Source organism: Xyrauchen texanus, chromosome 24 (assembly GCF_025860055.1).
Source record: "Xyrauchen texanus isolate HMW12.3.18 chromosome 24, RBS_HiC_50CHRs, whole genome shotgun sequence".
Taxonomy (NCBI): domain Eukaryota; kingdom Metazoa; phylum Chordata; class Actinopteri; order Cypriniformes; family Catostomidae; genus Xyrauchen; species Xyrauchen texanus.
The window spans coordinates 20,965,299-20,981,767 of record NC_068299.1 but is presented as its reverse complement, the minus strand read 5'-3'; the positions used below and the strand labels follow the sequence as shown (position 1 = coordinate 20,981,767).

Genomic DNA, 16,469 nt, shown 5'->3' with positions numbered 1-16,469 from the left:
TTTTTCTTTAAACTGCATAACATCAATAGAAAATTCCACCAAATCAACATGGCATAACTTCCATCTCAGGTACAAAGGGTTCAGTTATTCAAATAATAAAATATAGAAAAACTAAACAAATAAAAATGCCAGAGTAATATAGAACAAAACAAACATAAAAGATATAAAGCCATAAATCTATCAATTTTGAATTTGCAAAAAAAAAATTACATTCACTGGAAGCTTTTTTTATTTTTACACTTATACTAAATATTGCAGTACTGCTTAAAATAATTTATAAAATCCGTGGCTTCTCTTATCCACCTTTTTCCTAAACGCTGAAGTGTTCCAATATTTGTATTATTTTGTCTTCGGTGTTTTCACTCGCATCAGCGTGTATTCTTAATAGCGAGTAATGTAATGTTAAAGTGCTATATTTTTAAAAGTCATGTGGCTCGATTGCCAATACTTCCCACAGTCGAGAAAACCTTTTATTTCACAGTGCACCACTCGAGTGTGTAGATGACATGAAGCGATGATCCTACGTTAGTTATGTTAATACAATTTACTTGTTAATTAGTTATATTAACATGTTGCTATGACAGTCAACAACTGCACAATTTGAGCCAGATATGTATTTGTACTCCAGCTAATACTTAAATGGTTGTTGTTTTCCATTCGGATCACTTGTTTTCGTAGTTTTTGCATTGCTTCTTGAGATCAGAAAGAGAAAAAAAGCAATTCGAATAATTACTGACCGCTCAGGAAAACTGTGTATAAAACAGCAATTTATTCTTTGTACACATAGTAAATAACAAAATCATTGTTTAGTGTAAAACATGTTGAAGACTAGTGGACAGGCGGTCAATTCATTAAGTGATGAGCTGTTTCCTCACAAAAGCAGTTTACTCAGCATACTGAAGCTTCTCCTCCATAAACATCCATTAAAAAAAGTATTGTTTCCTCGCCAGTGTACCGACCAATGAATGTATTTGTGAGCGCCGCATTATGCATTGATTTGCTAACCTTGTAGGCTCCCCTAGATAGAAGAGCTCTGGCCTAGCATGCCAAACGTGGTCGACTTCTCAAAAGTAATTCATGACATACCAATTTACAGTATAACAAAGGCCACTTGAATCTGTATTCCATATGACTTGTTTATGGATTATGAGAGCAAAGTACTGAAAAAAATTGTCCTTCAACACAAGAATACAAAAGAGACAGATTGTTCATTCCGCATCATAATCTAATTTTAAGGTAGAAAACAATGTAGAGATTTGTGTACTTCCTTGTCCGTTTCCAACACACACGCACACATACACAGCACTCTCTAAACATGAGACTCAGCCAGGCCAATTGACTGTATCAATCTCTGTTATGCATTATTTGAACAGATCTTATGGGAACTGATGTTCTCTTATACTCACCTCTCAAGTGGAACAGCGCAACCCCTGCTTGAGAGTATTAGTTGACCTTTAAGCCGGTTTACACCTTACCAGAATTTTACATATTTGCTCTGACATGTTTTATTATTGAAGATTCAGATGGTGTATTGTGCCACATGCTGATTGTTTATAATTGCTCGAATATTTTCTTTCTATTATGCAAAAGGATCAGTATGTTTATAAGTGACACTTTAACCCTCTGATGCATTAACTATTAAATTACTAAGTAACAATAAAAATGTTTACTTATAAACCACAATGCAGTCATATTTATATATATATATATATATATATATATATATATATATATATATATATATATATATATATATATATACAGGTGAAACTCGAAAAATTAGAATATCGTGCAAAAGTTCATTAATTTCAGTAATTCAACTTAAAAGGTGAAACTAATATATTATATAGACTCATTACAAGCAAAGTAAGATATTTCAAGCCTTTATTTGATATAATTTTGATGATTATGGCTTATAGCTTATGAAAACCCCACATTCAGAATCTCAGAAAATTAGAATATTACATGAAATCAATAAAAAAAAAGGATTTTAAATACAGAAATGTCGGCCCTCTGAAAAGTATAATCATGCATATGTACTCAGTACTTGGTTTGGGCCCCTTTTGCATTAATTACTGCCTCAATGCGGCGTGGCATGGATGCTATCAGCCTGTGGCACTGCTGAGGTGTTATGGAAGACCAAGATGCTTCAATAGCGGCCTTCAGCTCTTCTGCATTGTTTGGTCTCATGTCTCTCATCTTTCTCTTGGCAATGCCCCATAGATTCTCTATGGGGTTCAGGTCAGGCGAGTTTGCTGGCCAATCAAGCACAGTAATACCATGGTCATTGAACCAGGTTTTGGTACTTTTGGCAGTGTGGGCAGGTGCCAAGTCCTGCTGGAAAATGAAGTCAGCATCTCCATAAAGCTTGTCTGCTGAAGGAAGCATGAAGTGCTCTAAAATGTCCCGGTAGACGGCTGCGTCGACTCTGGACTTAATAAAGCACAGTGGACCAACACCAGCCGATGACATGGCTCCCCAAACCAACACAGACTGTGGAAACTTCACACTGTGGAAACACACACTGCAAAATTTGCTCTCATCAGAAAAGAGGACTTTGGACCACTGAGCAACAGACCAATTCTTTTTTTCTTTAGCCCAGGTAAGACTCTTCTGACGTTGTTTGTTGTTCAGGAGCGCTTTGACAAGAGGAATACGACATTTGAAGCCCATGTCCAGGACCCGTCTGTGTGTGGTGGCTCTTGATGCAGTAACTCCAGCCTCAGTCCACTCCTTGTGAAGCTCCCCCACACATTTGAATGGCCTTTTCCTGACAATCCTCTCCAGGCTACGGTCATCCCTGCTGCTTGTGCACCTTTTTCTTCCACACTTTTCCCTTCCACTTAACTTTCTATTAATGTGCTTTGATACAGCACTTTGAGAACATCCAACTTCTTTTGCAATTACCTTTTGAGGCTTTCCCTCCTTGTGGAGGGTGTCAATGATGGTTTTCTGCACAACTGTCAGGTCAGCAGTCTTCCCCATGATTGTGAATTCAACTGAACCAGACTGAGAGACCATTTAAAGGCTCAGGAACCCTTTGCAGGTGTTTAGCTGATTAGAGTGTGACACTTTGAGCCTACAATACTGAACCTTTTCACAATATTCTAATTTTCTGAGATTCTGAATTTGGGGTTTTCATAAGCTGTAAGCCATAATCATCAAAATTATATCAAATAAAGGCTTGAAATATCTTACTTTGCTTGTAATGAGTCTATATAATATATTAGTTTCACCTTTTAAGTTGAATTACTGAAATTAATGAACTTTTGCACGATATTCTAATTTTTTGAGTTTCACCTGTATATATATATATATATATATATATATATATATATATATATATATATTGAGAGAGTTACACATTTTTCCATTGAAATAGAAGATAAGGGGCAAGAGTATTTGGTGAGATACTTGTGGATCATCACTTTTGTTAGCCATTTTGAATTTATGTTGTCAGAATTAAAAAGAAACGTATATATAAATATGACTATTATATAGAATTATGGGTATGTGGCTAATCACAATTGGATGTATACATCACACCTTGAATGGTTAAAATTACTTTTAAATATCTGTCCACTCTGACATCATGGATCAGAGGGTTAAAATAACTTCTGCTTCTTGCAAATTGCTTGATAGCATGCAGAAACCTAACATTTGAGGGGGTGTAGCTTTCAGCTTACACTGCCCTCCATTGGCCATCCATTAGTAGTATTTATTTTCTTTTAAATGTCTTCCTTTGCCAATAAGCTTAACACAAATATTAGCAATAAAATGTGTCTTGATGTAGCATTATGTTTAGGTGACTACAAATAAGAATTACAGGGGAATGTTGTTGTAATGCAATTGAGAGCTTGTTTATTAAAAGCAATTAGACAATGTTGATTTACATGGATCTCCACCAGCATGAGTTTTGCTGGTCAGAATTTAAATCTGACAAATAGACACATAAGTTTAACATAAAACTGGATGTCAAGTACACCTAATTGAAGATTTGAATTTCTTCATATTTATTATTCATGGGGACAAAAATATGACCTTTTATAAGGGATGTTATGCAAAGACGGTAAGTACATAAGCAAATTTAAACATGAATTCCACTCTTTGTGTACCTAAACCATTTAGTTATATTAAGTTGGACACATCTTGTTAAGCAGGAAAAATAAAATCTGCTTTATGTTTGTTGATATCCAACAGTTAGTTCAGGTCCTCGAATCTGATTGGACGACAGACATGATTCTCCATTCAGCAAAAAAGTGACATTTTTTAATTACTAAAGAAAACTTGGATGCATCATTTGGTTTGAACCAGCAGTGGCAGATTCTGATCCAACGTGTAAGAAAGTAGTTCCATGCACAAATGCTCTTTTTCTGACCGTACTCAGTTTTTCCAATTGTTTTTAAATGTACTTGTTCAACTCAATGTTATAATATATATAAGCAATATCACACTCACAATATTGCTATATGGCCTTAAATCAGCACTGCTTTGATTACCTACGGCACTCGGCCTGCGGCCAAATCACGGCAGTGCTGATGTAGGCCCATATCGCACTCTTGCTCGTGTGATATTTCTTAAATAACAAATAAAGTTGAAGATGTGTATTTTTCTTTTGTTTTTAATTATTGTATTTTTTTGTCTTTTTGTATTGTTTTTGCTGACGAAGCAAGTCGCAGTACTGTCACACAACAGAACAACATTTCGATTTAGACAACCAGTAAAACATAATGTAAATATCGTCAGCTCTTTCCAATGCTATATCATGAAGATTTCTTCAGAGTTCTTTTTTCTAAGGGGGTTTTCTTAGCTATGATTCATAATTTCTGCAGCACTGTCTCAGAATAGCGTGACTCGTGGGCTGAATAATTTTGCCAGGAAAAGAGCTTTCTGTAAAGATTTCTTTTAAGAGGTGAGGGGGACACAGCCTTTGTTCTTCCTGGGAAATTATGTCAAGGGGATGCCTAACTGCTCACCGCTACATAGACCTCACAGGAGAGGGAGTAAATCAGATTGAGGAGAATGGGAAACAACAGAGTGGGGCAGGGTAGTCAACTGTAGGGAATGATAATGAAACCATGGTAACTGGGTCAAAGGTAGTTTGATCAATCAACAAAAGTAGTCTTGACCCTGCCCATCTGGAAGCTTTTAGACTCCAAATGAATGAGCACATGGTGGGCGCTGACAAGAGCTTAAAAATCCTGACACCTTGCCTTTAAGGGGAGATGTTGCCCCGGTCTTTATTTTACATCATCTAGCAAGTGCAAGTTATATATTTATTTTTCTTCTGTTAGTCAGAGCATGACATAATTGTGAAGTAATATTACTGTAAATACATAGTCTTCCATTATATGGAAATAAGATGCTATGTATGCTGATGAGGCTATCAGTCCTTAACTTTTTGCCTAACATCTCCTTTTGTATTCAACAAAATAAATAAAATCTTGGGTTTGAAACATCATGAGGGTGAGTAAAGGATGACAGAATATTTATTTTTGGGGTAAACTTTCCCTTTAAGTCACACTTAAAGGAGTAGTTCACCCAAATATGGACATTCTCTCACCATTTACTCACTCTTACGTCATACCAGATGTGTATGACTTTCTTTCTTCGGCAGAACTCAAATGAAGGTTTTTTGGAAGAATTTCTCAGCTGTATTGGTCCATACAAGTGAATGGGTGCCAAAAACTTTGAAGCTCCAAAAATCACACAAGTTATCATAAAAGTAATCCATAAGACTCCAGTGGTTAAATCAGTATCTTCAGAAGTGATATGATAGGTGTGGGTGAGAAACAGATTACTTTTACATTCTTCTTCTTGTGTTTTTGGTGATTCACATTCTTCATGCATACACCCCCTTCTGGGCAGGGGGAAGAAAAAAAATGACTTAAATATTTATCTATTTCTCACCCACACCTATCATATCACTTCTGAAGATATGGATTAAAACACAATTAAAGTTTTATGGATTACTTTTATGATGTCTTTATGTGCTTTTTGGAGCGTCAAGATTTTGGCACCCATTCACTTGCATTGTATGGACCTACAAAGCTGAAATACTCTTCTAAAAATCATAATTTGTGTTCTGCGGAAGACAGAAAGTCATACACATCTGGGATGGCATGAGGGTGAGTAAATAATGACATAATCTTCACTTTGGGGTGAAATATCCCTTTAAAATAATATATGTAATGTATAATGTTCACTGCATTAGATAGTAAACTATCAAACCAAGTGGCATCTGCAAGTGATGATAGACCTTCCCAGACTAAACCTTTCTGAACCATTTTTGCAATCACTTTTAACCTACTGGTTCCAAGGTCATTTTAGTAGATGTGTGAAGTTTCTGCTGTAATGCTTCAATATCTCACTGGGTATGACTAAAGCAGCAATGTATCATAGCATAAAAATGGACTTTCAATCTTTTTTTATTTTTATAAATGTCACCTGGTTTAATGTTTTAATATCTAATATAATGACATTTATACAATTTTACGTGTGGCGTATGTATCCAAACCCTTGAGGGGCCACTGCATGTAATAAACTACAACCAGTCATGAAACTTTCTTTGTATATTTGGGAAATAGTCTTAAACTCTATTTAATCTGTCTAAAATAATAGAAAAATACGTAAAATATTATATGTAAAATAATCTAGTTGACCAAAATTTTAAATAATTTGAACCTTTCATCCATCTCTCCCTACTTTTGGATAAGCAGAAGTCATTTGTGGTATCAAGTATGGAATTACATACCAATAATTTCATTGTCATTGTCAAATTCGTATTGCTGTTAAAGATGATTAGCTCTTATTTATGTGGAAATAACAGCTCTCCATTGCGAAAACTTGGATTGTATGTTTAAAATGTTTGCAAAAAGTGGAATTTGGCTTGTATTACGTAACACTTTGCAAGAGATCAGACATGTGAATGGCCTTTTAACAATAAAAGTGAAGTGAGAATTTGAAAAACAAAGGCTGAGGAACAAAACGAAAGGTCATTGCCTGACCAGAGTAATACAAGCAGGTAGATACATTTCAAAGCACACATGAAAGAGGAAATGTGGTCACAGCATTGTCCAAGCTTCATGCAGGTCACAGCTGATCTTTCCTTTGCGTCACAGCTTGTTCATTTTTACAGTGCATGTATTTCCCTGTCCTGTTCAAAGCTGCAATATGAGCTGGTGAGACAGCAGATGTGTTCAGTCTTAGGTGTATAAATCTAAATATAAAACCACTCTTTTTGTTTTAAGAAAATGTACACATTCTGTAGTTACTGATCGTTTAAGTTATTCCTGGAATATGACTTCAGTGTGATGTCCACAAAAAGAGAACAGAAGAATTCAAAATAAATTAAGTAAAATAATAACAATAATAATAATTTCTTCAGAGTTTATTTTGGGTCTTTTTTATGGGTGTAGGCCTTCATTGTTCATACATGTTTTAAATTCATATCTTTGCTCATTATCTATTACCTTATATTGCATATCTATTAAAATATATACTAGTTTGTTCTTCATTTTTCTTATGTATTTAGGCATCACGTTACAATAAACGTGTAAACGCATGTGCCCACAGTGAAAGCAAATGTCCATATGTTAAAAAAGAGGAAATTAGTAAGGTTTAAAGGTCTGAGGGATGAACCACCCATTGCCTTTCATCTGCAAACATGTCTGGCCTAAGTGGACCTCTTGTACTTGTTTGTTGGATCACCATTCTCTGTTGGGCAGATTGTAAGTTCTATAGTTTTTCTCTTGTATTAATTATTGTGACATGTTATTATTACATACTGTTCTGCAAAAAGGTAACATTTTTGAAAATTGATTAAAAAAGTTATTAATTTTAAGCATAAGAAAAATATGCATTTGTGTAAAGTAAACCATCTGAAAGTATAATTTGCTGCCTGCAGCTACATAATAACATCTAAGTTCACAGTAGTTCATGCAAAGTTTTATTTGTACTGTCTTTAAGGTAGCCCCTCTCAGCAGGATGATATGGCACCTCTTAAAGTTGAATTCCATTCCTTGGACTTCAGAAATATCTTACACTGGAAACACCCACATATGTCTGCCAACGGCCTGAAATATTTTGTTCAGTATAAAGTGTAAGCTATTCTGAGTGCTTGAAAATTTTATAAATATTTTCATTATGATAACCAAAAATTGTATAACTTGGTAATATTGCTATATATCTGTGCAACGCAAATTAAAAAAAAATTAAATGGCACGTTGAACATTCCCATTAGAAGTAACTCTCATATTATGGCACCTATGAAATTGTGGTTGGTGGCTTCTCTTGATTGCAGATATGGAGACAAGGAATGGACTAATTGTGAACACTGTCAAGGCACCAGAATGCTCCAGTGTGACCTGAGTGAGGTGACATCAGATCCCAGAGAATGGTATTACGCCAAGGTCCGTTCCCACTCCCCTAAAGGCCCCTCATTGTGGGTCATCAGCCCCAGATTTCACCCTCAGTGGGATAGTGAGTTTAATTCTAATTTTACTTCAGAAACTTTTAAATCAAAAATTCTGAAAAGCATACACTGAAAATGATCATCCATACACATATTTTCCTATGTGTTATGGTTGATTTAGCAACAGAGGTGCGAGTCTGAGAGGAGGAAAGATTTCACAATGAAATTTGTGATAGCCATAACATGCATTACACTGTAGGTTTCTATAAAAACTTGGAACTTTAAAACTTCCTTTAAATCACAGCCAGCTTCAGCCCACCCCGGATAAGGCCGAGAGTGACAGGACAAGTCATTTCGGTTCAGATCCGACCTCCAAGATCTCCACTGCTAGGACAGAATGGCAATAGGATACGAGTGACAAAACTGCAGAAACTAATATTCAGGATATACCTAATGCACAATGATGTAGAAGAGGTAAGAAGGCCCTATCTTACAAAATCTAATGTGATTAGACCATACTCCATATTTATTATGGTATTACATAGGTATTAATAATTATTATATACAGTATTTTTTTTAATTGACAACATTTTGAAATAAGACCAGCTTCTAAAATTACTATATTTATTGTAAATTCTTTAAACCTAGCTCATTCTAATCCTCAAATACAATAGACTTTCTCTAAATACACCCTGGAGTCACCAATTCCATTTCCCCAAACAGGAAGTCCTCGAAACTGACAGTTGCTCAAAGGAGCTTGTGATCCAGGGGCTGCGTCCCAAAACCACCTACTGCCTCCATGCTGTGTCTGTGATTCCTCTCACAGGCCGCAAGAGCTTACGGAGTTCCAGCACCTGTATCAGAACTCACTGATGGCAAGGGAGTCTCCCACAAGTAAGCCTTACGTAACACTTGGAATGGTTTCTTTAGTATGGGGAACACCTGAGATCCCGCCTTTGTGCTTTCTCCAGGTTGCCTTCCAGACATTGATGGTTGGCAGAGAAAATGAGCATAGGCACGCTAGTTGTCATCTGAGAGATTGCACCCTGGAGACACCCTCAGATCAAGTTCCATCCACCTTAGTCTAAAATTAGATTGATTGTGAACTTTCCTAAGAGAATCAATTCAAAGAATTTTGATACTTCTTTTGTATTCTCCATCTCAATTTACAAGATGTACCTATATTTTATTTCCGGTTTCAACTGTAGCGATTGTAACATTTCGGTTTCTCTTCTTTTTATTTGCCTGCAGGCTGAAGCTGTTTCTGGAAATTTCTTAAACACACATTACACACATACGTGCACACACTGCAAATTCCCACAAATGTCATGTTTACTACAAGATCGAGGCCTGGCCTTAGTATACATTATGTTAGGTAAGGGATAGTTCACCCAAAATGAATATTCTGTCATGACTTTCTTCCTTGGAAAAGATGCTAGACAAACTATACATTCAGGAGAACTATCCTTTTAACGTTAATGCCTACAGAAAATAAATGCATAAACAAATGCAGTGATCTGTTTTAAGGCAGAAAGATTAACAATTTTTTTTAACCCAATGCTCCAACATACCACATTTACAGTAAACGAAGAGAGATCCAGCACTTGACGAGTGGAAGGAATCATGAAAGAAAATTGTGAGAAGACCAAAACTTAAATGTTGTATAAAGGATTTATTGGTCACTTGTGTACAGTAAAATAGTAGAATTTGATATAAATGAGATGCTTGTGGGCTCAGCCCTTTTTTCTCTGAGCCCTCCTGGAGCAAATGACCAGTTTGGTGAAGCATCACCAGTCTATCTCTGAATAGAACAACTTTAAACATTAAATTGGTCACATGGGTAATCCATTGGATAAAAACAAAACTATTTGCAGTGCATGTGTACCATGTAACAATTTTTCTAAACCACTTTGCACTCCAAATGGAAACCACGTACCCCAAGACAGTATGGGCAACTTCAACTTTGGTGAAAACAACTCTTCTTTTGCTTAATTCCCAACTCCACTGAAGATTTGTCTATCACATTTTGTGTCCTTCACAGACCAAATGAAACAACTATTAAGATTTGATACATGTAATTCTCCTATTTCAGGAGAAATGATTGTGCTTAAATAATACCAGATGAATCCCTCAAAAACAGGTATCATATTATGTTACTTCATTTTAAAAGTAGTGATCATTGCAAGACATAAAAAAGAGGCACCACAATGTCTCTTGAATACATTGAATTAACGTGCAGTTAGCAAAACACTAATCCAGTCCTGTGAGAATTGTTTTTTTTTTTTACAACATCTTAAGATAACAAAATAAAAGTAATGAGCAACCATATTTACATAGTTTACATTTTTTAACTCCAGTGCTACCCTTAAACACAATTTGTTCTTCAAAGCACATCACTGCACAATGGTTGTTGTTGAACAGGAGAAAATGCTGGTCGTTGTGAAAACCTGTGAATTATGAACAAAAAGCATATTTACTCTGAATTCTATAATTATAGTAATTTACAGTATATAATTTACCAGTCCTTACTAGAACTAAGAAAAGCTTTTCAATACTGTATATGGGAAGTCACGTCTCATCAAACACAGCTATTCCAACAAACAAACAGTTATAATACTCTTCCACTTGACACCATATAACCCAAAAAACCTGTTCATTTTGTTCAATTAAGCATGTTTCAAATCACAGTCTCCACTTCTTGAAAAGATACAAAATGATTAATCCTTTAGGAGGATATTGTAAATGTCACAGAGAGAACTGAAATCAAGGTGATGTACTAAATTCAACAATAGACAATTAACAAAATCTTTCAGTCCACTAAACAGGGTAATGATTTAAAGTACAGTTAGAATAAAAAGACTGACAGTTAAAAGACCATTTTTGATTCATGGCAGCAGCCTTAAATAACTAAGATACAGTACAGGTAAAGATGCACCAAATCATGATTTAACATATATAACATCCAATTACGTTGATAAACATTTTATTTTGACGTTTTAATGAACCCACTGCAGTGTAAACTTTAAAAGCATTCTAGCATTTGAATGAAATTATTGTTGGAATGTGATATTTATCACATTACAATGATTGAACAATAGCTAACATACTTTATCAATATTCGTTTTATTCAAATTGGCTGTAGATTGACAATGTGATGTCCATATACAAAGTTCTGAGTGCCTCCCAACTGAGTTGATTAACAACACTAAATTCATGCCAAATTGAATTTTAGAAATGCAACTTACAGATATACAATCCAGAAATGTGCACTTCTGGCAGACATAATTACATGAAAATGAATTTGAATTCATGTTAAAAATGTCAAAAGGTGCATTCATTTCATCCAGCAAGTCAATCAAGTGGGTATCCAATCGAGCTTTAAAAACAAAGCAGTCAACTGCATGGTTCAGGAATCAATTTCAAACAAGTCATAACAGACAAAACCTTCCAAAGCAAGGTAGTGTTGGTATAGACATTAGTATTGGCATCTTTTAACTAGCTATGCCACTTAATCAGATTACTAATAGCTCCTCTTTCCAACATCTATATAATATTTATAAACACTGTTGGTGATGTTCATGTCTTTCATATGAAACTATGTGACAGACTAAAATGCCTGAATACTTTCTAAAAGTATCGGAGATATTGTTTATCAGTGTAAAAATGTATGATTCAAGTCCTTGCTTAAAAAACTACAAACCAGCAATTCTACAGTACATTTACTGGAATGTCACTTAATATTAAATTACATAAAGCAAACAGAATATAAATAAAAGTACCACAGAATAACTACAGCAGCAATGGCTCAAATAAAGATCAAAGGCCATGATGTTAATCTTGGAAAAACAAAACTAAATATCATGCGGAACAGACAGATTCAAGACAAAATTACGATTGTGCTCCAGGAAAAAGGCAGCTTATTTCAGGATAAAAACTTTTTCTCTAGTTCAAAGACAGAGGACCGACCAGGAGCGCTCTGTATTCGACAGAGTGGAACAGTACAGTCTCGTTTCTGACCCTCTGTGTCCATGTCCAGCAAAGAGCACCCCATTGTGACCTCTGCAGGGAGGACAATGTCCAAGTTTTGAGCACTCTTCTCCCCAGAATAGTGCCCAAGTGAATAGCTCTTTAGAAGACCCCAGGAGTGAGATTTACTTCTAAGGGAAAGCGGTCTGGGTCTGGATACTGATTCGCTGGGAGCTTGCTTCTCTTGAGCAGACTCGCTGTCAGGCTTCTTTCTTAAGGACGAAGAAGTGGTGGAAGAATCAGCTGGGCTGGGCTGGGAGATACTGCTGCCATTAACTAAAGGAAAGAGAGTAACATCATTAATCAACAACATCTGCATACATAGTCACTGTTAACCAACACCACCAGTCACATGTTTGGACATTCCTAATAATAATTTTACTTGTACAATTTTCCACATTTACGAGTAATAGTAAAATCATCAAAACTATGAGATAACACAAATGGTAATTATGTAGACCCAAAACTGTAAAATGATGTGTCTTATTTTGCATCCTGCAAAATAAAAAATTTTCAAACCTAAATTTAACATTCTCTCAACCAACTTTGAGGCATCCACCTGGGATGCTTTTTAAACCATACTGAAGGATTTCCCATGTACAGGTCCTTCTCAAACAATTAGCATATTGTGATAAAGGTCATTATTTTCCATAATGTAATGATAAAAATTAAACTTTCATATATTTTAGATTCATTGCACACCAACTGAAATATTTCAGGTCTTTTATTGTTTTAATACTGATGATTTTGGCATACAGCTCATGAAAACCCAAAATTCCTATCTCAAAAAATTAGCATATTTCATCCGACCAATAAAAGAAGTGTTTTTAATACAAAAAAAAAGTCAACCTTCAAATAATTATGTTCAGTTATGCACTCAGTACTTGGTCGGGAATCCTTTTGCAGAAATGACTGCTTCAATGCGGCGTGGCATGGAGGCAATCAGCCTGTGGCACTGCTGAGGTGTTATGGAGGCCCAGGATGCTTCGATAGCGGCCTTAAGCTCATCCAGAGTGTTGGGTCTTACGTCTCTCAACTTTCTCTTCACAATATCCCACAGATTCTCTATGGGGTTCAGGTCAGGAGAGTTGGCAGGCCAATTGAGCACAGTAATACCATGGTCAGTAAACCATTTACCAGTGGTTTTGGCACTGTGAGCAGGTGCCAGGTCGTGCTGAAAAATGAAATCTTCATCTCCATAAAGCTTTTCAGCAGATGGAAGCATGAAGTGCTCCAAAATCTCCTGATAGCTAGCTGCATTGACCCTGCCCTTGATAAAACACAGTGGACCAACACCAGCAGCTGACATGGCACCCCAGACCATCACTGACTGTGGGTACTTGACACTGGACTTCAGGCATTTTGGCATTTCCTTCTCCCCAGTCTTCCTCCAGACTCTGGCACCTTGATTTCGAATGACATGCAAAATTTGCTTTCATCCGAAAAAAGTACTTTGGACCACTGAGCAACAGTCCAGTGCTGCTTCTCTGTAGCCCAGGTCAGGCGCTTCTGCAGCTGTTTCTGGTTCAAAAGTGGCTTGACCTGGGGAATGCGGGGATGTTTCTACTCCAGACTCAGTCCACTGCTTCCGCAGGTCCCCAAGGTCTGGAATCGGGTCCTTCTCCACAATCTTCCTCAGGGTCCGGTCACCTCTTCTCGTTGTGCAGCGTTTTTGCCACACTTTTTCCTTCCCACAGACTTCCCACTGAGGTGCCTTGATACAGCACTCTGGGAACAGCCTATTTGTTAAGAAATTTCTGTCTGTGTCTTACCCTCTTGCTTGAGGGTGTCAATGATGGCCTTCTGGACAGCAGTCAGGTCGGCAGTCTTACCCATGATTGCGGTTTTGAGTAATGAAACAGGCTGGGAGTTTTTAAAAGCCTCAGGAATCTTTTGCAGGTGTTTAGAGTTAATTAGTTGATTCAGATGATTCGGTTAATAGCTCGTTTAGAGACCCTTTTCATGATATGCTAATTTTTTGAGATAGGAATTTTGGGTTTTCATGAGCTGTATGCCAAAATCATCAGTATTAAAACAATAAAAGACCTGAACTATTTCAGTTGGTGTGCAATGAATCTAAAATATATGAAAGTTTAATTTGTATCATTACATTATGGAAAATAATGACCTTTATCACAATATGCTAATTTTTTGAGAAGGACCTGTATGCTCAGTACTTGGCTGCCCTGCCCCCCCCCCCCTCCCTAAATTATAATTGTAGTATTGAAAAATAAATTAATCTGTAGGAACAACTTGTATTTGTCTACACAAACATATTTTGATGGACAAATAACTAAATAATTTCAAATAAATGTCAATTTGAGCCCAATTTAAGTTAATGCAGAAATGTACAAATTAGTAAAACCTCAAAACGTTTGGGTGCTATTTGTTTTCAAAAGTAATAACCAATTATGCCTTCATTCCACCATTTAAAATAATAGTTCACCAAAAAAATAAAAATTCTCACATCAATTACTTACCCATATGCCATTCAAGATGTGGATGACTTTCATTCTTCTGCAGAACACAAATTAAGACTTTTAGGAGAATATTTCAGCTCTATAGATCATCACAATGCAAGTGAATGGTGGCCAAAATTGTGAAGCTCTAAAATGCACATAAAGGAATCATAAAAGTAATCCATGTCTCCAGGGGTTAAATCCATGTCTTCTCCAGTGATCTGATAGGTATGGGTGAGAAACAGATCAATGTTTAAGTCCTTTTTTAAAATAAATTCTCCTCCCTGCCCAGTAGATGGTGATTGGCATGAAGAATGTGAATCGCCAAAAACAAAAGAAGAATGTGAAAGTGGAAATTAATAGTAAAAACGGACTTAAAAATGTATCCGTTTCTCACCCACACTTATCATATCGCTTCTAGAGACATGGATTAAACCACTGGAGTCTTATGGATTCATTTTATGATGCCTTTATGTGCTTTTAGAGCTTCAAAGTTTGGTCACCATTCACTCGCATTGTGAGTACCTACAAAGCTGAGATTGACCCTCATGCATTCTTTTCAGAGGCGAGTAAAAGATGAGAGAAGTTTAATTTTGGAGTCTCCCCCCCCACACGCACACACAAAACACTCACTGGTTTGACACACAGCAGGACTAGACTTTTTTCTTCGAAGCCTGGAGTTGGATCCAGAATTATGATCTTGTAAGGGGGTTGCAGGGATAACATCACTTCTTACAGGGGTCATCACACTGGAGCTCACACTCATATTCTGATGTGTCTGGGAATTGGATGGAGACTCTTTCAATGGGCTGTTCCTAGAAGACCCCACAAAATCTGACTGAAGGAGGCACTTGGTGGAGTTACACTCAGAAATCGATGACATGGATAGCAGGTTAACAGGCCCGGTGGTGACCTCTTCCTTGCGTGAGCGGCCACTTGGTGGGCTGGTGCTGTGGCGGAAGCGAGTGGCGCGCTGAAAAAGGCCCTCTCGTTTTTTCTTCTCCTCTCGTGGTTCTGGTTCCTCATTGGCAGCGGCCTTATAGACCTCTCGCAAGTCAAAGCCAAATGCGACAGATGCTAGGATGGAGGCGCAGCCATAGAGAACAGAGTCAGTGCGGCGGTGTGTGGCGACACGCTTTAGGCTGTTGGTGGGTGTGTGCTGCGGTGTGGTGCTGGTGGAACTAGTGGATGTTGTTGGGTCCTCCTGGCTATCACCTCCTCCCGGCCCCTGGCTCTCACCTTGCTCATCTTTCCACGGAGATAGATCAATATACACCTGGTTGGGGAACTTGAGTTGCTTTGGTTTGTTGTCGGATCCATCTGCAGAGCATATTTCATCTTTATCGTTTCCTGGAACAAATAGAAGTCAAATATAATGTAGATGTTTATTAGGTTCAGAAACTGAGATGCTTAAGTGCTGAGTTGCCCTGCCCATAATTTCAACAGTTGTGCCAAGCAAGAAACTTAACTAAGTTCAGCTAAAGCATTTTCCAGTTAATGACTTTAAATAACTTGGCTTTTGAACATTTAAATCTAAAATTAAATGTGTTTCAGACTACTTTTCTACATGA

General features: G+C 36.8%; 2 protein-coding genes across 3 annotated transcripts in view; one reads left to right on the top strand and one right to left on the bottom strand.

Annotated features, from left to right (window-relative positions):
- The first annotated feature begins 7,647 nt into the window (after positions 1 to 7,647).
- On the top strand, positions 7,648 to 12,266 carry LOC127618158 (interleukin-22 receptor subunit alpha-2-like). Its single transcript, XM_052090451.1, has 6 exons — positions 7,648 to 7,730; positions 7,969 to 8,101; positions 8,303 to 8,481; positions 8,718 to 8,887; positions 9,137 to 9,307; positions 9,665 to 12,266. Exons 1-5 carry the CDS (start codon positions 7,667 to 7,669, stop codon positions 9,284 to 9,286), a joined length of 696 nt encoding a protein of 231 aa, XP_051946411.1. The 5' UTR covers positions 7,648 to 7,666; the 3' UTR covers positions 9,287 to 9,307; positions 9,665 to 12,266.
- LOC127618157 (mitogen-activated protein kinase kinase kinase 21-like) overlaps positions 10,684 to 16,469 on the bottom strand; it is a 28,421-nt gene continuing 22,635 nt past the window's right edge. For both annotated transcript variants that reach the window (XM_052090449.1, XM_052090450.1), the window contains 2 exons: positions 15,532 to 16,248; positions 10,684 to 12,715 (listed from right to left, as the gene is read on the bottom strand). In XM_052090449.1, coding sequence (XP_051946409.1) covers positions 12,336 to 12,715; positions 15,532 to 16,248 — 1,097 coding nt within the window. In that variant the 3' untranslated portion in view covers positions 10,684 to 12,335. The remainder of the gene's footprint in view (positions 12,716 to 15,531; positions 16,249 to 16,469) is intronic.

Bases quoted from the DNA above. Each gene is read 5' to 3' on its own strand.
- LOC127618158 (XM_052090451.1), top strand. From the start codon at position 7,667: ATGTCTGGCCTAAGTGGACCTCTTGTACTTGTTTGTTGGATCACCATT. The intron at 7,731-7,968 runs GTAAGTTCTATA...ACTGTCTTTAAG, and splicing joins CATTCTCTGTTGGGCAGATT to GTAGCCCCTCTCAGCAGGAT. The intron at 8,482-8,717 runs GTGAGTTTAATT...TTTAAATCACAG, and splicing joins ATTTCACCCTCAGTGGGATA to CCAGCTTCAGCCCACCCCGG.